This window comes from Mytilus californianus, unplaced genomic scaffold, assembly GCF_021869535.1.
Source record: "Mytilus californianus isolate M0D057914Y unplaced genomic scaffold, xbMytCali1.0.p SCAF_3, whole genome shotgun sequence".
NCBI lineage: Eukaryota > Metazoa > Mollusca > Bivalvia > Mytilida > Mytilidae > Mytilus > Mytilus californianus.
Genome location: NW_026262679.1, coordinates 97790200 through 97813724, shown reverse-complemented (window position 1 = coordinate 97813724; position 23525 = coordinate 97790200). Strand labels below are relative to the sequence as shown.

Genomic DNA, 23525 nt, shown 5'->3' with positions numbered 1-23525 from the left:
AATTCATCTTAATTTAAACAGCGATAAGGAGTACTTTTAAACAAAATATGATATGAAGTGTTAAACCATGTTCATTTTGTTTAATTGCAACCAATTTTAATAAAAGCATTTCTTTTGAAAACCAGTTGCCATTCACATAACGTATACCCCATATCCTTTCTTTTCTATTATAAAAAAAAATCACTGTTTTAAATTTCAACTGCCTCCTCATTTCTAATTTGACAAATTCAGTCAGCTGTTCTTAATACAACTGATCATGACCATTTTCCCAAACTCTGGTATTACATAATCAAAGTTCTAGAAATCTTTTCCCCCCTGGTGGACCTTGGAAAAAAATCTGCTGGTCCTTACTATTATTTCTATTGCAAAAATACCAAAATTATGTCTGTCATTTGCAATATTTTGGCGGTCAAAACCTTCAGACAACCACTTTTAGAGAACTCTGCAAAATTTTGCTTTTATTGGTTTCATTGACAAATTCCCAACATCGCCTTGTATTCCAATAGTTTTCTCTTAGCTATAGCATGCCACATTTATATTTTCCTACTGAAAGGTTACATTATTTCCTAATAAAATCATAACAAGGGATGACTGTTTTGTGGTAAAACATGTCTCACTTAATTTGCAACAAATCTGAATACCATAATGATATTACATGTACTTCATATATATGGAATGGTTATCACTTAACAATATTTACAAATATAAGAAAATGTGGTATAATTTCAAATGAGACAACTATCCCCCCCCCCCCCCCCCCCCCAGTTCAAACATGCCCAACTAGACTGAGAGAAATTTTCAAAATCAAAAGGGAGTCAAAATTTCCCATGCCTTTTATCTATCTGGCATTCAAAGTCACATAACTCTGGAATGACATCAGGATTTTGTTTTTTATCAACCAGTGTGTTATTTTTGCCAATTTCAATAATGTAAAGTTTCCAGTAAATCAATCCAAGCAAACTCAAGTCATGGTACCAGAAGTAAAAAATTTACTTTAATCTGATAAGTAAAGTCCTGTAACTCTTGAAATACAAACCAGAACATTTTAAAAATCGAGCCTTCTTTTCTGTCAATCTTAATATTGTGTTAAAATTACATAAGAATGAAACTATAGTATTTATTAGTGATTATTGAACCATGAAATTGAGGTCAAGGACAACAGACATATGCCAGCTGAAAACCTCAGACCATAAGGGATCTGTCTACAGCTCTTCAACCTTCTGAAATATGAAGCTTTATTCAAAGCGCTCAGGTTGCCTCAAGGATGAGCATCCTTTTTCTTCATTCTCTGACATTTGTCACAGGCGATACAAAGCTTGTTTATCACAGCTGGTATCATAATTTTTTTTTCTTTTGGGTAAATTAACAGTGCCAAAAAAAACCCAAATATGTCTACATATACATACTGTTTTTGTATGGACATAATCTGTAGCAGCTAGAACATCTTGGTATATAGACATATAAGTCATAGTTATATCTCCTGATTTCACACCATTGTCAACTCTAAAAAATAAAGTCTTCATACATAAGCAGAATAAAATTTACATAATGCATGAAAGGGTTGTAGCATTGAAATACCATTGCTATATTGTAGTGGATTTCTGAGAACTTAAAGTGCACTTAAAAAAACAAGAAGGACATAGTTATATCTTCTGATTTCACACAATTCTCAACTCTGAAAAGAAATTCTACATAATATGTACGTGAAAGGGCTGTAGCATTGAAATACCACTGTTATATCATAATGGAGTTCTGAGAACTTTTAGTGCACTTTACAAACAAAGCTTTATAATTAACTGCAACAGGCAGATGGACACATTTAGATCTTAAATCCTGGAATAAGACCAAAACATATGTGGATTGTATAAACTATTTTTGGCGATCCAAATCAAAAATGAAAACGATTTGCGCCATGTTCCATCTGATAAACATCTTGATAAATTCTGAAATGGACACCATTAATGATGTTCTTTTCTTTCCATTGATGTATTTTGCTCAAACAGATTTGCTTACAGCCTTTTTATCTAAGAATCATTTTATTCGATTAGAGATATTCTAATTTAATAGATATTAACCTCTGTCTATGATGTAACATTCTTTTTCTGTTTCTCTAGGATAAGATTTATTTGAAATTTTTCTGTTGTAGAAAAAAAAGTGATGCTTTTAATACTGACATGACAGATAAAATTGAGAATGGAAACGGGGAATGTGTCAAAGAGACAAGAACCCGACCAAAGAGCAGAAAACAGCCCAAGGCCACCAATTAGATTATGATTGAATTATTGCACTATATTACAATATGCATTTTGGCAAATCATTAAAGAATTTCCTTGCTATTTTTAAGAATTTTAGTCAAAGAATAATTGACATTGCAGTTTGTTCTAAATCTTATGTTGCATATTTTTTCGTGACAACTCACATGCATCCTAACATAAAACTTACCAAAAATCATTCACTTGTGAATTCTGGGTCATAGTGACACTATTTTTACAGAAATGTGTTGTAACTACATGGAGTAATGTAAAATTTAAATGTCATAGATTTGTAAATTATCATTCATGCTTCTGTAGTAAGAAAGACATGATATTTCTATGAAATAAAATGAAAATTTTATGAATTTACTTCTGGGAAATTAAAAATATGCTTCAGATTTTAATTTATCCTTTCTTTTGGTGGATCAATAGTTATTATTCAACTTTAAGTAAAATAGAAAAAAAGAAAGATAAACTGTTAACACAGAGATATGTCTTGCCTTTTTGTTATTTTGATAGTAAAATGCAAATGTTGAAATTAAAATAGCAATACTTTAACATGTAAGTTATGCAAAATATTCAAAGTCAATGAACCATGACTGAAGGCACAGGGCCAAACAATCTCCAAGGAAATGAGATGTGCCAATGCTAATACAACTGCATACCAAATATCAATGACCTACCACTAGTGGTTCCCCATAAACTGACCTAATCACAAACTAATACATTGTTGACGATGCCAAAAAACAAAAAGAGTACCTAAAAAGGTTGATGAATTTTTCTACTTATTTATTTATTTTCAGAATCATCTATATTGTTTTAACTGATCATGTCCAATTCCATATCCTGTTTTTTTTCAATTTATTTGAATAAACAATTTTCACCCAAAGCAAATGTCCCTATCATTTCATAATATAATGCATAAAATTAAAGTGATTTTTCAAAAATGTCAAAATTTAGACATCTGATAATGGGAGAGATCAACAAGTTTTATCTAATATTCTCTCCATGAGAAGGCAGATTTATCACAATATAAACTGTTTTATCAGTTATATCACGCCATCCTATCTTACGAAATGCTCCAGGTTAGCTTCATCTTCTGATAGCTACTAATACTTAAATTTATAGACTCTTTTAAAATAGTAATTTCAAAAGTTTAAAATAAAGTAATGGGGAAAAGTCTGCAAAACTAAGCCCACATAATCAGTTTATCAAGTACAGTACACTTCTGACTTAAAAGACCACACCAATTCTTATTGTGTTTGGAAAAGATGATAAAAAAGACTTACTTTAAAAGAAATGTTTATTTCAAAATAATATTTTCATTGAAATTCACAAAACTACTTCATGGAATGATTTTCCATTATTACCATAATATTAATCAAAGCAGTAAAATTTGGTAAAATTTTTATGTGAAATAGTCCAGTTTTTTCATTGTGTGTTCTCTTTCTACAAAGGCAAAGGTGGAGGTTTATGCACATGCAAAACTGGTCTAACCCCTTAACATTTTGCATCTCATATACCTTTATCTTCGTGTCCTTAAATAAGCCATGGCTTCTACTGACCCCTCATCTTGGAATGTCATATTGAAATTTCTCATCGCATAATAATATATATATTATACTTATATAATTAAAAAATAAAAAACTTATATAGGTGTGCGCAGCTTAACAATCAACAGGAACTTATAAATTTATATGGGTTCCAGTTTTCGACATTTAACGCAGACTTAAAATTATTCAAAGTCTTTGCCGTCACAGTTAAATCTGACAGGTTATTCCAATGATCCACTACTCAAATTGAAAAAGTATTTAGTCAATGTGTCCGCTTACACTGTTTTTTTAAATAGTGTAATGATTCTTACTATCTGAACCATGAGTGTTATGTGTTGTTTGATTTGGTTTGTCTATAGTTTGTTTGTACATCTATGTTTTTCAGAGGAGTAAGGTGTTGGTAGTGTTATTTGTTGCTCTAAGTTTACAATGTTTCTTTGATCATCTTTAACCTTCAAATTATGTAGTACAAATAGAAACATGCATTCTAACCACAAATAACATGAAAATCAAATACCAAAAAACAAGATGTTACATAACTGTTTTATTGTTTTCTAGATTGAGATTAAGTGAGATTTTCTGCAAAAATAATACAAATATCACCTAGAAACCAAATTTGTGGAAATATGTTGAATAAATCAAAAATTTACAAGAAACCACTGAGATGATTAATCCTATCATCTATTTCAACCCAATCCATTATCATTTAGAAAACATCAAATTTAATATGTTTGTAGATATAGATAAGTATATTATCTATTTTTGATGGATAGAGCTCCCATTGGGATTCCAGGATAAAATGTAGTAAGCGTTATGATATTATGATATAGCTGTTGTATTTTTGACATTTGATATTTTTTGTAATTTAAAAGAATTATATGTTACGTATGTTTTCAAATCTAAACATTTTGACTGATGTAAAGGCTATTATGGAACTTGGTTACCCACTGAAGCATAAAATTCAAGACAGACTCTTAATTTATGCTTTAACCATCCTTGTCACTTCAAAGGTACCTATGACAAATTTTTTGAAAAAAATATCTATGAAATATTAAAGATAATGAAGAGTTGAACTTTTTTAACTGTGAAATAAATCTTTTCACAGGATTGTGAAAGCACCGATCAATCACACGTTTTAGTATGATGTGCTTCTATGCATTGATCCAAATGAACCATGGTAATATCTTTATACCTCAATAAAAATACAAATAAATGTGGATAGTGTCCTAATGTGGACACAGATGATGCCCCCGCTTGCATATCATATAGTTGTGCAGGGACATAACTGAAGAACGGTAAAAGTGACGCTACCCAAATTTGAAATTGTTCTGAGTTTTGTGGTAATAAGCATTGTGTGTAAGTCTTGTAACATTTGGTTGAGGCTAACTTAAGTAGAGAACAGAAACGAAAAATTCAGCAATTTTTATGTTTATAAAGGACCATAACTCTAAGAATGGTAAAAGTGTTGCCACCAAATTTCGTACTTAATCTGTATTATGTAGTAATAAGCATTGTGTATAAGTTTCATAACATTTGGTTGAGGCAAACTAAAGTTAGAAAACAGAAACAAAAAATTTGTACTTGATCTGAGTTTTGTGGTAATGAATATTGTGTATAGGTTTCATAATGTTTGGTTGGGGCAAACTTAAGTTACAGAATGGAAACTAAAAATTTTGCAATCTTTCTATTGATAAAGGGGCATAACTCAATAATGGTTAAAGTGACACTACCCAAATTCAACTTGATCTGTGTTTTATCAGTGGAAGTCAAATTAAACATTGCATTGTATAAAGCATTGATTGTAGTTGATTCAACTATAATCATGGACAAAGGAAGATAACTCCAAATTTAAAAATTACTTGATATTTAGAAGAAAAAAATAAAAATTTTGCAATTTTTCCATTTATAAAGGGGCATAACTTTAGAACGGTTAAAGTGACGCTACCAACATTCAAAATTGATCTGTGTTTTGTGGTAATAAGCATTGTGTATAAGTTTAATAACATTTGGTTGAGGCAAATTTAAGTTAGAGAACGGAAACTAAAAATTTTGCAATTTTTCCATTTATAAAGGGGCATAACTCTAGAATGGTTAAAGTGACGCCACCAAAATTCAAACTTGATCTGTGTTTTGTAGTAATAAGTATTGTGAATAAGTTTCATAACATTTGGTTGAGGCAAACTCAGGTTAGAGAACGGAAACCAATTTTGGGACCTAAGGACGGACGTACGTACTTACGTATGTACAGACGGACAAGGCTAAAACTTAATACACCCACCGCTACGGCAGGGACATAAAAATGTATTGAATTCTTCAATGAAGAAGTACTGTTACTCATACTTTTTCAGTGTTTTCTGTTAATTTTTCATTATAAATAGATAACCCATATTCCACACAGTTTTTTAACCTGAAATGCATACTAATTTGTACTTACTTTTTAAAATCTTCATGGTTGGAAAAGAAATCTACTATACATGCAAGTATATAAATACCTGAAAATACAGAGCAAAGATGGCATCAGTAGTTTAATACTGAAGAAACATCAACTAGGGTAATGTGAACACACAGGGCCCTGCTACAAGTAAATAAGTAATTGAGATCAAAGTCCCATAACTCCTGTAAAAATGGTTGTATAAAAATTATGGTACAATATGGTCAACTAAACATGATGGCAAACAATCTTACACAATATGAGAGATTTTTGTCCAATGGTTCAGAAGAGTTGCATTTACAAGGTGGCTTTGTTGTTTGTGACAGATGGATGGACTTAATACTACAGGCCTAGCTTCCACTGATTGATTATCGGGCCAAAAATTAATTAGGAAATTTGAAGCAGATACAAAGAACTGGACAACACAGTACAATAACCAATAAAGACTAAATTTTTTTTGGAATCAAGCCCCTCCCCCCTGAATTTTTCTTATTAATCCCCCCCTCCCCACCAACTCTAAGTTGGAAGATTTCTTATTGAAATTTAATCATACTACTACTTTTTTCTCTCTCCTGGATGAATTGCATCCAACAACCACAGTTCAAAATAACATTTGAACTGAAAGAGTCTATAAACTGCAAAAGAACAATTTCACAATGGAGGCTGTCTTTATTGTTTGAGGATAGATAATACTGTCTTTTGGTACTATCTGCAAGTAACATTCAATAATCCTTTTTTAGAAATAAGGTAAGTGGCTTTCAACTTGTGGCATCAACTTACATCACAAAGGTGATGAACTTCAGATATCTTTACATGACATGCTGACAAACCTATCTCTACCACTTGACCATAGGTCTTAAAAACAACTGATACTGGGTATAATGTCAAGGATAAGAAATCTGGTGTATATCAAATTTTAAAATGCACTAAAACAAGTGCATACATTATATCAACACCATTTACAAATTTGTGTTTTCAACACACAAAAAATTGGGTGCTGCTTTTCAATTAGCATTCCAATATCTTTATTTGTAATGATGCAAAAAATGGAATCAACAATCTTTTAGACTTAAAAAAAGAAGAAAAGAATTGCAAAAATCAATAAAGATTGCAGGAAAAAAATAACATCTATAACTAACTAACCTAATAATTATGTTCCATTCAAGAAACTTTTCTACCTGTCAGTCAGATTGTTACATTTATTTGTTTGACGTAAAAATATCAAAAGGGATAATCAGACTATTATAAACATAAGTCTATTTGCAGTGAATGATTTCCTGTACAGAGGCATGTATTCTATCTTAAACACTGACGTATGTTTGAATTACACACCCTCGACAATTCAAATTGTTTGTGCTAAAGATGCAACCACTGCCAAGAAGGTAGGAATAAGGATGATTTTGTAGTAAACACCGAGGTCATATGACCTTTGACGTTGTACAATAACAGTACAAATCCATTTTGGAAATATTATTTATAAACATTTATAATTAAACCTATCCTGCCTAAGATGAAAGTATGTCTACATATTTCTCCAACCAAATGATTCACCTTCTAACAAAATAGCAAGTGAAATATACTTCTCTAAACTAAGCATACCAAACCAGAAACTTGGACAAGTGGACATTTAATATGTTATTTGGTGAATTCTGGCATATTTTCAATTCAACTATGCATTGCACAAGAGTAAGCAAAAACAAACCAAAACTTGTGATAATGGCCAAAGTGAACTTCGTACTCTATGGCCTTTTTAACTTTTTTTTGATTCGAGCATCACTGATGAGTCTTTTGAAGACAAAACGTGCGTCTGCCGTACAAATTTTTAATCCTGGTATTTATGATAAGTCCAGATATCAGCTTTAAGAAAGTGTAAATCAAATGTCTAAATGCTGTGATGCCTTGGGTATAACACTGAAATATCACAGCTCCCAAATTGGTTCTTTGTACCATTATAATAATCAATGAACAAAAAATGGTTCAGTATAAAAACAGCAGCTTTAAGGTAATAAACTGCTTCGCTAAGCACAGCTGGATACGCCCGCAGAGGTCCAACCCTGAACAGTTGGGGCAAAAATGGACACAATATTCAAGCTTGATACAGGTCTGAATTTGAATTGTAATTAAATATTTGACATATTATAGGTTTCTGAATAAATGTAGTCAAAGAACTTGAAATTGGTTATTCAATTAAAGATTTCTTGCTGTTATGCAATACACTGTGCTGTTGCGCAATACTTAGTAAATCTGTTGTCAGACTATAAACAAATAAAATCTTATAACTCGGAAACGTAACATTGAAAATTTATAAAAATCAAAAAGGGAGCTTACAAAGATAGATATAAACAATTTACCAAATTTTCATAAAAAATGCTGAAAGTATTTTTGAGTTATTGTCCGAAAACTGGAAAATCCCCAATTTTGTAATGAATAAAACCCCATGAATCGGAAACGTATAGTCTAAAATTTATAAAAATCAAAAAGGAGCTCATGTCGATAGAAATAAACAATTCATCAAAGTTTCTTGCAAATTGGTGAAATTGTTTTTCGAGTTCTTGTCCAAAAACTGGAAAATCCCCCCTTTTTTAATGAATAAAACCCCAAAACTCGGAAACGGTAAATCTGAAATTTATAAAAAAGGAAAGGGAGCTCAGGTCAATAGGTATAAACAATTCACAAAAGTTTCATGCAAATTGATGAAATTGTTTTTGAGTTATTGTCTGAAAACTGGAAAATCCCCCCTTTTTTAATGAATAAAACCCAAAAACTCGGAAACTGTACATCTGAAATTAAATGTTTTACTTATAAACTGTTGTTTTCAAGTAGGAATTAAAATGAAATCTTGTTTTCTAATTTTTCTTTCATTTCTGGGGAAAAAGGACAAATCCCTAATCCACCCCCTCTGAATCTATCACATCATAAATAAATGGAGAATGTGACCATAGGACACAGATGATGCCCCCATTGCATATAACATTACTCAAGAACGGTAAAAGTGACGCCACCCAAATCAGAACTTGATCTGAGTTTTGTGGTAATAAGCATTAAGTATAAATTTCATAACATTTGGTTGAGGCAAACTTAGAGAACAGAAACGAAAAATTCAGCAATTTTTCCATTTGTAAAGGGGCATAACTCTAGAACTGTAAAAGTGACACCACCGAAATTCAAACTTGATCTGTGTTTTGAGATTATAAATAATCATAGTGTATAAGTTTCATAAAATTTGGTTGAGGCAAACTAAAGTAAGAGAACAGAAACTAATTTTGGGACGTACATAGGGACGTACATAGGGACGTACAGACAGAAAAGGGTAACACTTAATGCCCCCTCCACTGCGGCAGGGGCATTATTTAACCATAAAAATTAGTTAATCAGTTTTTATGATACAACTTTTCATCAAATAATGTTTAGAAGTTTAATTTTTCCTTACACTGTATCAAAAGTAAATTACTTCAATTATGAGGCAACAACCTAAGCAATATGCGTCATAAATTTGAGGAAATTATTAAAATGATTTCCATCAATGCCAAATTGTTGTATAATTATTTTGGCAAAAGCAACTTTTTGATGAATAATTTCAAATTAATGCATTAGGGAAGAATTGTGTGATGATAGGTTAGTAATCGTTGGCAGATAAAATACAAGATGGCTAATTTATTCTTGGCAGACAACAGTACTAACAAGGCTCTATATCTTTAAGGTTAATTAACACTTCACATTAGCTCTTGTCTAAAATCCACAAAATTGTCTCTTATCCAAATACTGAACATCACAGACTGGTGGGATCAATTATGAAAAGATTACAAAACATATGTGTTTGGGTCACTGTCTTGACCACAAAAATGTAATCTTGTCAATATAAATATATCATTACCAAGAGTACATCTACATGCCAAGAAGTTAATGTATAACAAATTGTGGCCATTGGAAAACAATTACACATACTACCTGTCCAATTAATACTTGTATCTAGTTTGCCAGATTCCATTCATTTTGGTCACTTATTTCTATTAAGTATGCATATCTTTTGCAAGTATATGCCTTACACAGAGTCCTAGACATGGGTTTGGTCTACAAAAGACTCAATGTTATGTTAAGAGAATTGAAAACCAAAAAGTTCAAAAAGTTAAGCTGAATATGGATAAGGCCATCTATGTCTGGGGGTAGAAAAAACCTTAGTGTTTTCGAATAATTCAACATTTTATGAGTTGATTTACAAAAAAATTAACATATCAGTGATATTTCATGTCAATACAACCGTGTTGACTACTGGGTTGGTGATACCCTTTGGGATGAAACATGGTCCGTAAAACTCATCAGAGATACCAAGAGGACTGGCACACTTTTCGTCTACAAAGAAATTATGTGTAGATCACATAATGATAAGTTTTAAAGTGTATTTAGAAACAATCATTTATAAAAAGATGTGTAAAGAGTACCTACCTAATGAAAATGTACAGTTTAAGCACTGTATATTCATCACTAATGAAAGCTGACATCATAACATAATAAATGACTTAATCATTGATGTAAATATTATCAGTAATTAGTAAAACCATGTATACTACACTTAAAAACCAACTTTATGATTCCTTCGACGCATGAAGTCATTTATCTTTTCAACCTTTTGAGTAACAAAAATAACAATATTGCTTTGCTGTAGATAAACTCTTCTCAAACAATCAAGGAGAAGCTGCATTCACAAGATATCATTGTGTTTAATAGTCGAAAAATGGTTAAAGTCTCATTATTCCTGTAACAATGGTAAAAGTCTTGAAAAAAATTATCAAATCTAAATGATGGTACAGAAATGGTCAATAGAATATGATGTATGAAAGCTTTCTGTCAAATGATCCCTGAGTATTGTTGTATTTTGGAAGAGGACTATCAACAAGGGACAATAACACAGACCATTAAGGTCCTGTTGGTCACCTAATTTGTTTGATGCTTCGCAAAGAAGAGTGCATATAACCTCATTGTAATTAATCTTGGTGTTGATTGCATCGGAGGGGATGTGGTAGGAGGTGGGGTGCGTAGGTGGGTGGACAAAACCAATCCCTGCTGAAAATGGACTTTTCACTCTACTTGTCATATTTCTTTTTCATTTAAATATTACATTGTAGTTACTGTAGCCTATCCATGTTGAATATAAGTATATATGTTCAAAGGCTCCGTGTTGAAGACCGTACTTTGACATATAATGGTTTACTTTTATAAATTGTGACTTGGATGGAGAGTTGTCTCATTGGCACTCATACCACATCTTCTTATATCTATATATGACTTTGTCTTGCTCAGGAAACATTTATGGTAGTCCAAGTTGGCCAAAATGACTGATTTTACAGGTTTCTGAAAAGTGACCTACCTTTTACAGACCTGAATTAATATGGCCATAAAATACCTGTTTTTGAACTATCGATGCATTTAGGATAAAGTGAATAGCTTTGGTCAACATCATTAATTTTTTGGTAACCATTTTACTCCCATCCCACCTGATTTTGTCTATTTTCTATTTTTTCTACTTCCATTAAAGAACTGCATTAATGTTGTCATAGTTTTATAACAGCACACCTAAGTTTATGGACTATGAATTGCAAGATTGGACTCCCTGTTCTCAACACAGAACAAGTTATTTGGACCATGAATTGCAAGATTGGACTCCCTGTTATCAAAACATTGGACTCCCTGTTCTCAACACAGAACAAGTTATTTGAACCATGAATTGCAAGATTGGACTCCCTGTTATCAAAACATTGGACTCCCTGTTCTCAACACAGAACAAGTTATTTGAACCATGAATTGCAAGATTGGACTCCCTGTTATCAAAACATTGGACTCCCTGTTCTCAACACAGAACAAGTTATTTGAACCATGAATTGCAAGATTGGACTCCCTGTTATCAACACATTGGACTCCCTGTTCTCAACACAGAACAAGTTATTTGGACCATGAATTGCAAGATTGGACTCCCTGTTCTCAACACAGAACAAGTTATTTTGGACCATGAATTGCAAGATTGGACTTCCTGTTGACGACACAGAATAAAGGTTTATGGAATCATGGACTATGAATTGCATGATTAAACTCCAGTTGTAAACAGGGATAAAAGGTAAATAGATTATGAATTGCAAGATAGGACTCCCTGCTTGGCGTATTGCGTTTCCGCTAATTTTTCAAAGTTCCAATACTAAGTTTCCGAAAACTTAAAGTATACATTTCCAGAATTTGTATTTATTACTTTTCTGGAAATTTATCTGGAATTAGATCATAAATATTTGAATATATGTTAGATAATTATTTATTTTACACTTTTATACAAAAATGTTTCTGATATTAAATCTACAATATATAAGATATTATCAGTTGACTACGACTACAAGGACAAAGATTCGGATTTTGGAAAAAATGGTTGACACATTTCTTTGGTTTGGCTTACTTGCCAAACAATAATATTGAAGAATGATTTGTAGAATTAATAGCAGACGCTTCATCTGACGATAAATGCATGAAGTTTGCAGATTACATATTGGAATTTTATATAGATGGCAATTCGAGATTTCCACCAACCAAAGGTTCCTAGTATTTTAATTTCCACTTAATGAGCAGTTTTACGCTATCCATCCTAACCTTTTAGTCTTTGTCGATGTGCTATCAAAACTGCAAACAACATAATCGTAAAGATGAGAACTCTATCTATTAAAGCACCCGTTCGAAAATATGAAAAGGAGAAGATGGACTTCCTTGTTGAAAAAAAACCACAAAACTTTTAAATGGTGAATGTACGACTGTGGACTTTGTACGACGTGTTGGCTACAGTTTAATTATGACTTTGCTTTCGTTCAAAGGTATTCCTTAATTATTTTCGCGGAAAAGTAATAATTTTTTTTTTTCAGGAATCGTAACAATTTTCCAGCAAAAGTAAGGTATTTCTTTCCGGAAACGTGAACTTTTTTTCCCGGAAACGTCATCTTTTTTTCCTGGAAAAGTAATGCCAATTTCCGGAAACGTAAAACGCCGTCCCTGCTGTCCACATAGTTCAGATGGGGCAGTTTTTTAAAAAAAATGTACAGCCATATTGGCCAAAAAGAAATGGCTGCTGAAAACTACAAGCAGCATCATCCATAAATGGGTTTATTATGGTTTTTTTTGTAAATATATGAAAAGGTAATTCTGAGATTTAACTTTTTAAATTCTTTTGATAAGATGGTGAATTAACTGGTGTCTTAATCTTTCCACAAAATATTTGGTAGGAGAGGGAGTAAACTACAGTCTATAAAACTAAATGATCATGTCTTAAAAGGAATAAATATAGGGCTTTGGCACATCAATATGATTTTTTTCATGTTAAAATTTAACAACATTAATTACCTCAATGCCTTAAATGTCATAATTATTCTAATTTAAAAAGGGTGTTAAAAACAATTTTATTTCATGAATAATGGAGGAAAGAAAATCCAAAAAGATCAAAGGAAAAATTCATAATTAATTACAATTCAAAGAAAGTTCTGTGTATATTTATCCTGCCTGAATAATTAATATTAGTTCAAGCTGTAAATTGTTAGCATACTTTTGTCAATCAAAAATCCTTTTTTATTACATCAGTGAGAATCACTCTTCCACAAAACAATAAACAATATAAATGAACAATTACAAAAGAAAGGTAATTAATCATTTTGTTTTACAATTAATTAGGGGAAACATAATCAATGTGTGTTTCAGTTAACATGGCTGAATGGTACATCTTTAATACAGGACGTAATATTTCAATGAAAGAATCTACGATGTCATCCGCGACATGAATGCATAGATTTAAAGAAAAATCGTGACAACACTGTCTACTTATAGATTCAGTGATCTTCCAAATTCAGACATCTAAGCCTGCTATAAAATTAGCTTTGCTATTTTTTGGGGGTTGAATAGGTATGCAAATTAACAAGACAGCATTATAGATTTATTTGAAACTTGTAATGTCAGAAAGAGCTATAAAGGAAGTTGCAGAACACTATACCTCACAATTTCAAGATAAGTTGTTCCACTGTTTATATGTACCTGTATACAAGAATTATATTTATACCATTGGAACAAATTTCTACAATAAATGATATGACTAGAGCAGATATTTGTGACAACTGAAAATTTTTCTGTACAATCTGAATTGTTCTTTTTTTTTAGTTCTCTGGCAAAGTTGATGGCAGCCAATTTTTAGTTCTTCTTATTGGGCTTTTTTTTTTGTTGCTTAAATTTTTGTTAAACTTTCTATTAATTAAATCTATACTTTTGGTTTGAGCGATCTTAATGATGGTTAATCTAGAAAACTGCTTGGAATGCAACAAAAAAGGTATTTCTGATTTTCATTTGAAAATGACAAATCTAATGGACAAGATGCACTAAAGGTTTTATTTTACTTTGAAATAAGCTTATTAGGACATTGAATGATAGATACTGTGTTTTTAGTGTTAACTGATACATATTTCTTCAGAATTCAAATGACAATACAAATCCCCAAAACTTGACAAACTGCAATTAACTAAAAAAAAATCTAACACTTAAAAAAATATTTGTAAGTCATAAACATTTCAGAATAACGTACATTAGCTTTAGCCATAAGATTTTTGTGAAAAGAGCAACTGTCTTTTAAAATAAATGCACATAACTATACTGTATATATGTAGGGGAAAATCAACATGTTTGAAATAATTGCTATTCTCTATTTTAAACATGGACAAATGTATGTGTAAATTTTTGAGTTATCCAACTTTATATGATTTTTACAGATCATTCTAATGAATTTACATCTCTCATTAAAATGGCTACAGCAAAATATGATTTAAAATAAAAATATTACAGCAAAGAAGCATTTCTTCTTGCAACATAATAATTAGGTGGGACAGTCATTTGAAAAAAAAAACAGCTTTAATTCTAAGAAATATTTGAACATTTCATATGTTCTTATGGACATTACACTGTGTTAAAATTTGCAAAAATAGTTGGAATCGCCTGAATGTAATGCTACAACTGGCAAAGTTAGTGTAATCAATGGTGACCTCATTACTCTGCAAACTCTAATGTAAGGTTTCTTTTGACACTACAACAGTACAAGGCTATCTGTATAGACCCTTTAGTAAGTTGCACTCTCTAACACAAGTTTCTTTTGACACTACAACAGTACAAGACTATCAGTATAGACCCTTTAGTAAGTTGCACTCTCTAACACAAGTTTCTTTTGACACTACAACAGTACAAGACTATCAGTATAGACCCTTTAGTAAGTTGCTATCTCTAACACAAGTTTCTTTTGACACTACAACAGTACAAGACTATCTGTATAGACCCTTTAGTAAGTTGCACTCTCTAACACAAGTTTCTTTTGACACTACAACAGTACAAGACTATCTGTATAGACCCTTTAGTAAGTTGAACTCTCTAACACAAGTTTCTTTTGACACTACAACAGTACAAGACTATCTGTATAGACCATTTAGTAAGTTGCACTCTCTAACACAAGTTTCTTTTGACACTACAACAGTACAAGACTATCTGTATAGACCCTTTAGTAAGTTGCACTCTTTAACACAAGTTTCTTTTGACACTACAACAGTACAAGACTATCTGTATAGACCCTTTAGTAAGTAGCACTCTCTAACACAAGTTTCTTTTGACACTACAACAGTACAAGACTATCTGTATAGACCCTTTAGTAAGTTGCACTCTCTAACACAAGTTTTTTTTGACACTACAACAGTACAAGACTATCTGTAAGTTTCTTTTGACACTACAACAGTACAAGACTATCTGTATAGACCCTTTAGTAAGTTGCACTCTCTAACACAAGTTTCTTTTGACACTACAACAGTACAAGATTATCTGTATAGACCCTTTAGTAAGTTGCACTCTCTAACACAAGTTTCTTTTGACACTACAACAGTACAAGATTATCTGTATAGACCCTTTAGTAAGTTGCACTCTCTAACACAAGTTTCTTTTGACACTACAACAGTACAAGACTATCTGTATAGACCCTTTAGTAAGTTGCACTCTCTAACACAAGTTTCTTTTGACACTACAACAGTACAAGACTATCTGTATAGACCCTTTAGTAAGTTGCACTCTCTAACACAAGTTTCTTTTGACACTACAACAGTACAAGACTATCTGTATAGACCCTTTAGTAAGTTGCACTCTCTAACACAAGTTTCTTTTGACACTACAACAGTACAAGACTATCTGTATAGACCCTTTAGTAAGTTGCACTCTCTAACACAAGTTTCTTTTGACACTACAACAGTACAAGACTATCTGTATAGACCCTTTAGTAAGTTGCACTCTCTAACACAAGTTTCTTTTGACACTACAACAGTACAAGACTATCTGTATAGACCATTTAGTAAGTTGCACTTCAATGCTCCCAAAAAAAAAAACATTTCAGACTTCAGACAGTCTACATTAATTATCATATGCATTTTTATGCATATGTTTATTCTTAAACATTTATATTTTATCTATTTATGAAAGATGACAAGTAATTGCTTTGATGGACAAGTTATTAAAATTATTATTCTGATAATTGAATTTTCGCCCATCACAGAAGTCATTAACAACATTGTTTCCTGGCTATTTATGTAGTATTGGTGTATTAATAATGAGTTTATTAACATATTAACCCTCAAATTGATGACAGCTCTCTGACATAAAGTGACAGTAAATTGAGACGTATTATGGTTCATTTTTTATCCTTATCCATCTTGAAACAAACATACAAAGTCTACTGGAATTTCGATATGTTAAAAAATCACTATGATCACTATCCATAACACTTTTTACTTAAGAATTGAATGCCTTTTTTGTAGTTTTATTGACATGTAAAAGCACTTGTAAAGCACTTTTTGCATGAAAGACAGTATTGCTTCCTTGAACAAAAATGTATTAACTTAAAAACTCTTAAACATGACAATAAAAAAAAATCCTCTGTTCTTATAATGACACATTTCAAAACATATGTGCAAGGTGTTAGAAAATTGTATTCAATATTAAGCATATATAAGATTGAATCAAATGTAATCCCTGAAAATGTGCACATGTCAACTAACTGCAAGTTTTAACCGGGTCATCAAACTTTAATTCATAAAACTATCAACTAATCTGTCCTCATAATGTTGCAGATAGCATTCATTACTTCAATATTGTCTTGAAATAAACATCAATTGTTTGAATGTAACCATGTTAAAAGAACTAACTGTGTTGATGTTGCTTAAGAAACAGCTACATACCAGTTTTGTTTCTATGTTCTTATACAAGAAAAATATCCTTTTTTTTCAAAGTTCCTAGGCAAAAAGCACCTACTGTTTTGTTTCACTTTTGCTTTACACACTCCACAAAAAGTTTCAATGTTGCATTGTAAATAGTTACCATTGTTTTAATATGACTTCACAAATTACACCAAATGCTCAATTTTTCTATGTAAATACTAACCAGTGTTTGAATGTAGCCTTGCATGGAAGCAGTTATTGCATCTATGTTTAAATACAGCTCTACAAATACCAACCAATGTTTTAAGGTTCTTGCACTTTCCTTCATTGTTTTTGCATAAATCAGGCCGTTAGTTTTCTGGTTTGAATTGTTTTATATTTGTCATTTTGAGGCCTTTTATAGCTGACTATACGGTATGGGTTTTGCTCATTGTTGAAGGCCATACAGTGACCTATAGTTGTTAACTTCTATGTCATTTGGTCTCTGGTGGAGAATTGTCTAGTTGGCAATTATACCAGATCTTATTTTTATATGCAACCTTGCAACCACTTGGCTGTAACATCAACATGATGACATGATTGTGGACAAAAAAGTCAACAAGACTGGTTATTCTCTTAGAATCTCTTTCATAACATTTGAAATAAATGGAGAATATGTCCCCATGGACACAGATGATGCCCCCGCTTGCATACAACATTATAAAGGGACATAACTCAAGAACAATAAAAGTGACGCTACACAAATTTGTACTTGATCTGAGTTTTGTGGTAATAAGTATTGTGTAAAGGTTTCATAATGTTTGGTTGGGGCAAACTTAAGTTAAAGAACGGAAACTAAAAATTTTGCAAGTTTTCAATTTATAAAGGGGCATAACTCGATAATGATTAAAGTGACGTCACCATAATTCAACTTGATCTGTGTTTTGTGGTAAAAAGCATTGTGTATAAGTTTCATAACATTTGGTTAAGGCAACTTAAGTTAGAGAACAGAAACTAAAAATTTTGCATTTTTTTCAATTTATAAAGGGGCATAACTTGAGAATGGTTAAAGTGACCCCACCAAAATTCAAACTTGATCTTTATTGTGTGGTAATAAGCATTGTGTATAAGTTTCATAACATTTGGTTGAGGCAAACTTAAGTTAGAGAACGGAAACTAAAAATTTTACAATTTTTCCATTGATAAAGAGACATAACTCTAGAACGGTTAAAGTGACGCCACTAAAATTCAAACTTGATCTGTGTTTGTGGTAATAAGCATTGTGTATAAGTTTCATAACATTTGGTTGAGGCAAACCTAAGTTACAAAAAGGAAACTAAAAATTTTGTAATTTTTCCATTTATAAAGGGGCATAACTCTAGAACAGTTAGAGTGATGCTACCAAAATTCAAACTTGATCTGTATTTTGTGGTAATAAGCATTGTATATAAGTGTCATAACATTTGGTTGAGGCAAACTCAAGTTAGAGAACGGAAACCAACTTTGGGACGTACAGACGTATGTATTTACAGACGGACAAGGGTAAAACTTAATGCCCCCTCTGCTATGGCAGGGGCATAAAAATCTGCATACTATCCTATAGAAAATTTATATTTTGTGATTCACCTGTACCAATGAAATTTTTCCCTTTACCATGAAGTAAGAAAAAGTCACAGTAATTGTCATTTTGTTTTCTCATCATTGACTATTCCTATTTTTCAAGAAATATTTCCAACTAACTAATACGCATTTTAAGGCTAATCTGAAAACTCAATCTATCCCCTCCAATCTACTTGGAACCTGTGTAACATTGACACAATCTGGCAAAAAAAGGGGGGTAAAAGAAAATTTATTCCCGATTCCCAAGATTGTCATGGGAAACTAAAGATTTTGTTTTTGTATGATCTAAAAAAAGGTTTTTATAGACATGAGCTTTCAACAGGAACAAAACTTTTAACACAATACAACTAATAGCTTTGATCAATGTACTAAAGGTGTCTACATGATTAATTGGTAATACAAATTTCTATAATCTGGGAGGTGTTATTTAGATAAATTATAACACTATATCAACTTAGTAACAAATGTGCATATGTATCAAAGTGAGAAAAGTACATTAGAAAAACAATGATAAAATGATACATCTCAACCTCAAAAGTGTCAATGTCTTTTCAGCATAACTTTTTATTTAGCCTCATAAAACACTTTTTTTATTTGGTCTACTTATACTGAAAAATTGCCTTGGTATACATTCTAATCATTTTCATTTTGTATTCAGTGTGCAATGTGCTAATACATTTAGTTGAATTTATTTCACACATTAAAGATTTAACAGATATCAAGGCTTTCAAGTAGATGAAAAGACATGAATATAAAACAACAGTGAGTCCACAGATACTTATAAGGTCATGGTCATTAAGGGTATACCCAAGATCACTCCACTTAATCTTTTTGTTAGTAAACGTTTATTGTTATTTTCAAATGGCATCAAGAAAAACTCTCCCCCCCCTCCCCCAAAAAAAAATAAAAATTTCTATTCACATTTTGCAATCTTTTCAATTGACTTTTAGGGTCAACTTATTTCCTATATTTCAACAATGATCATATAGATTATACATATGTGTTTTGGTTGGCAGTAACATTAAAAATAATTATTACATTGGTAGCAATGAATTACATTGATTTCCCAGTCAAATAAAAACCAATAATTTCACATGTGAAATAAACGTGGTTATTTCACTCTCTGACGTCATACAACAATAGGCGTTGTCAAGACGTCAATAACGTCGGATCAAAACAAATTGTGAATGCTAGAAAAAAGATATAGTTCCTTACATTTTCTGCATTAATTTCATTAAAAAAGCCATTTGCCAATGTAATAAAAAGAATAACTAATCAAAGAATTCAAATATTGAAAAATATTCAACTCGTGACCGAACAACACTGATAATTAACTCATGCGCTACGCGCATTCGTGAATTAATGTGTTGTTCGGTCACTCGTTGAATATTTTTCTCTATTTGATTTCTTCGATTAGTTATTCTATAATTATTAACTAGACAGCCTTAGATTTCAAAATGACCATTTTTGAGCACAAGATTTATTTTTAGAAACCAATACTCAAACTGATGATGGATACAAAGTTAGACCCTTTGGACCAGGTAAACAAACTATAGCTATGATTGTAAGTTGTTTGACCATCTTAAAAACAAAGTTCAGTAGTATAAGCACAGGACAGACCAGCATTTTATAAGCCTAATAACTTTAAGACATATCAAATGTGTCCCCTTTTGTGTGTTCTCCACAGAGCCTTGTAAAACAATGGTACTATTGGCCCATGGTGCATTTTTTCTGTGCTATCTGAATAGATTTGATACATGTAGTATAATGCATTATAAATGTCATTATGTGGTGCTTTAAGTTTAGGGAATCAGTGCTATTTCAAATCACATGGTGCTATTTGAAAATTCTGGGGAGAACATTGAAGCTGTACCTTTTTTAATTAAACTGTTACTTGATTTTTCATTCAATGTATACATACAGAAACTTGATATTACCTGGTAGTTCATACAAGGTGTTGAATATTCTAAACCTATTAGGATCATCCTCTCTATTGACAAACTTGTTTGGGTAGATTTTATGGATTTCGTGTCTGAAAGAACAAAAAAAGTTATTCATCAGTTCACATATTTATCAAATTTAGTGAATTATAACAGTTACATACAACTTCTATGGTCCATGGCTAAGCACATTAAATTTATTTGCCATGATTATCCTGATATAGAAGAAAATACAGAGATATAAGACTACTACCGTACACAAGGAGATCATCTTTAAAGTTTTTATTTATAACTCTTTTAAACAAGAGTGCACCCTCTGAAATGTCTCATCTGCTTTACTTATCATGATTGCATTAATGTTGACACACTGTAATATGAAGTTTTTACTACAAATGTCACATACATCTAATGATGACATCTAACACTATCAATGATCAATGACAATGAGATCAAGGTCAAGGTCAAATCAACTATGCCAGACAGACATGTATACCTAAGAATCATTCCATACAACACATATAATGGCCCTATTGCTTATAGTACCTGAGAAACAGACCTAACCACAAAAACTTACAAAATGACCAATGAACCATGAAAATAAGGTCCCTGACAGACAGACATGTACACCATACACCAAATATAGTTGACCTATTGCTTATAGTATCTGATAAACTGACAAAACAACAAAAACTTCACATTGACCAATGAATCATGAAAATGAGTTCAAGGTCAAATGAACCCTTCCATACAGACATGTACACCTTACAATCATTCCATTTTTAAAGTTATAATATATTTTCTCCCACATTTCTTGAGTAATGAAAGAAATCTTGGTAAAATTATAGGAAAAAAATCCAGTGGATTTGTTTTTAAGAAACATCTTATTATAGCCTGGCACTGTAGAATTTATCAAGTTACATAAACCTCATTTAAATCAAAGTCACATTTTAATTAAGTTTAGTCTGTTTCAATTTTCCACCTTGCTACCTTCTAATCAAAATTTGTTATTATAAAATGATAGAAACCTTATAATGTTTACTGAAGACTTAACCATTTAAAAGTCTGCAAAATTGGAAAGTAATTTTACACATTTGCTTTCAAGCTTGTCCTGCCAAATGCATCATTTATTTAAGATGCAAAAAAAAAATATTAATGCTAAAAGAAACTGAAGGCACCTGTCTACTTTTATGAAACGATATGCTGTCTAAGAGTGCATTTAAATTTTGCATATGCCATGATTAAATTATTTTCACTTGCATGACGCATGACCTAAACTGCTGTTTTCTATATTTCATGCAACATTGAGAAAAGGCTACTGGACTTTTCTTAGCACCTTCATAATTACCAGCGTGTGGGTTTGAGATGATTGTTAATTTCACTGATTAACGATGAAGTTGTGTATTGCATCTGTTAAAATTGAATCATTTTCACCACAACAAATCATGCCTCCGCTCATTAAAAAGCTTAAAGGATTGTCTGCTTCTATAATGTCTAAAAAATCTAAATTTATTTTAACTTTACATCTTTAATATACTAAATCTTAAGTGCAAAGAACTAACTTTTGTCTAAACTATTACAGACTTGTTGGAAGCATTTCTTTTAACTACTTATGAATATTCCATCTTTCCCTTATTCATTCTATGTTTCATTTTAAACATTTACTTGCTACAGCTCTGTAAACAACATTTTTAATCCTTTTCACCCCATTACACATACACTACACTGATACCAAGTGTTAACTTATTTCCTTGCAAATGGTAAGAAAAATATAAAGTTGCGTTTCAGATCTCCATATCTACCAAAAATGTTCATGTCTTCCCAAACTCATTTTATGGATATTTATGTTTAAAACAAGGAATTATTTGAATCTGGAATAATTTAGTATTCTGGAAAATTGAAAAGAAATGTATGATGATAACTTAAACCCAATTTTGGAGGGTTAGCCTAAAAGGGGGGAGGGTGGTTAGTTCATACTGAAATATATCATTGAAAGTAAAATAAGCCTTCTATTTAGTTGTTTTAGTTTTTCATCATACATTTCTTATCAATTTTCCAGAATTCAAAATTATTCCAGATTCAAAAAATTCCTGGTTTTAAGCACTTTTAAAAGTCCAGACATTTTCAGTTAAGCACCTTTGAAGTCCAGAACATTTCCTTATATAGTCTTTGTAAAATATTTAAGAAAAGAAATCATTTTACTCGGGTACCTTCCCTATTTTTTCTGCCAAGAGACAGGAAACAATTATATATTTTTTGGTCAAACATATAGGTAAAGGGTTTTTAACTATTTACATAATCAGCCGATGAAAGACCAATTATCAACACTATATTACCATTGTGTAAAAAAAAATTAGTCAGATTGATTGATTAATGTTTGCTTTAAACATCCAGTGGCAAATATTTCATGGATATATATAGATATAAGAAGATGAGGTATGAGTGCCAATGAGACAACTCTCCATCCAAGTCACAATTTGTAAATTTAACCATTATAGGTCAGAATA

The 23525-nt window shown here is 31.4% G+C and overlaps 1 protein-coding gene across 2 annotated transcripts in view; it reads right to left on the bottom strand.

Moving 5' to 3' along the window:
- LOC127733300 (cytosolic purine 5'-nucleotidase-like) overlaps nucleotides 1–23525 on the bottom strand; it is a 108839-nt gene that overhangs the window by 21663 nt on the left and 63651 nt on the right. For both annotated transcript variants that reach the window (XR_007997069.1, XM_052242662.1), the window contains exons 6-8: nucleotides 21019–21113; nucleotides 6240–6297; nucleotides 1407–1503 (exon numbers count right to left, since the gene is read on the bottom strand). Coding sequence is in view for 1 of the 2 variants with exons in the window: in XM_052242662.1 (XP_052098622.1) it covers nucleotides 1407–1503; nucleotides 6240–6297; nucleotides 21019–21113 (250 nt within the window). In the remaining variant the exon portion in view is untranslated. The remainder of the gene's footprint in view (nucleotides 1–1406; nucleotides 1504–6239; nucleotides 6298–21018; nucleotides 21114–23525) is intronic.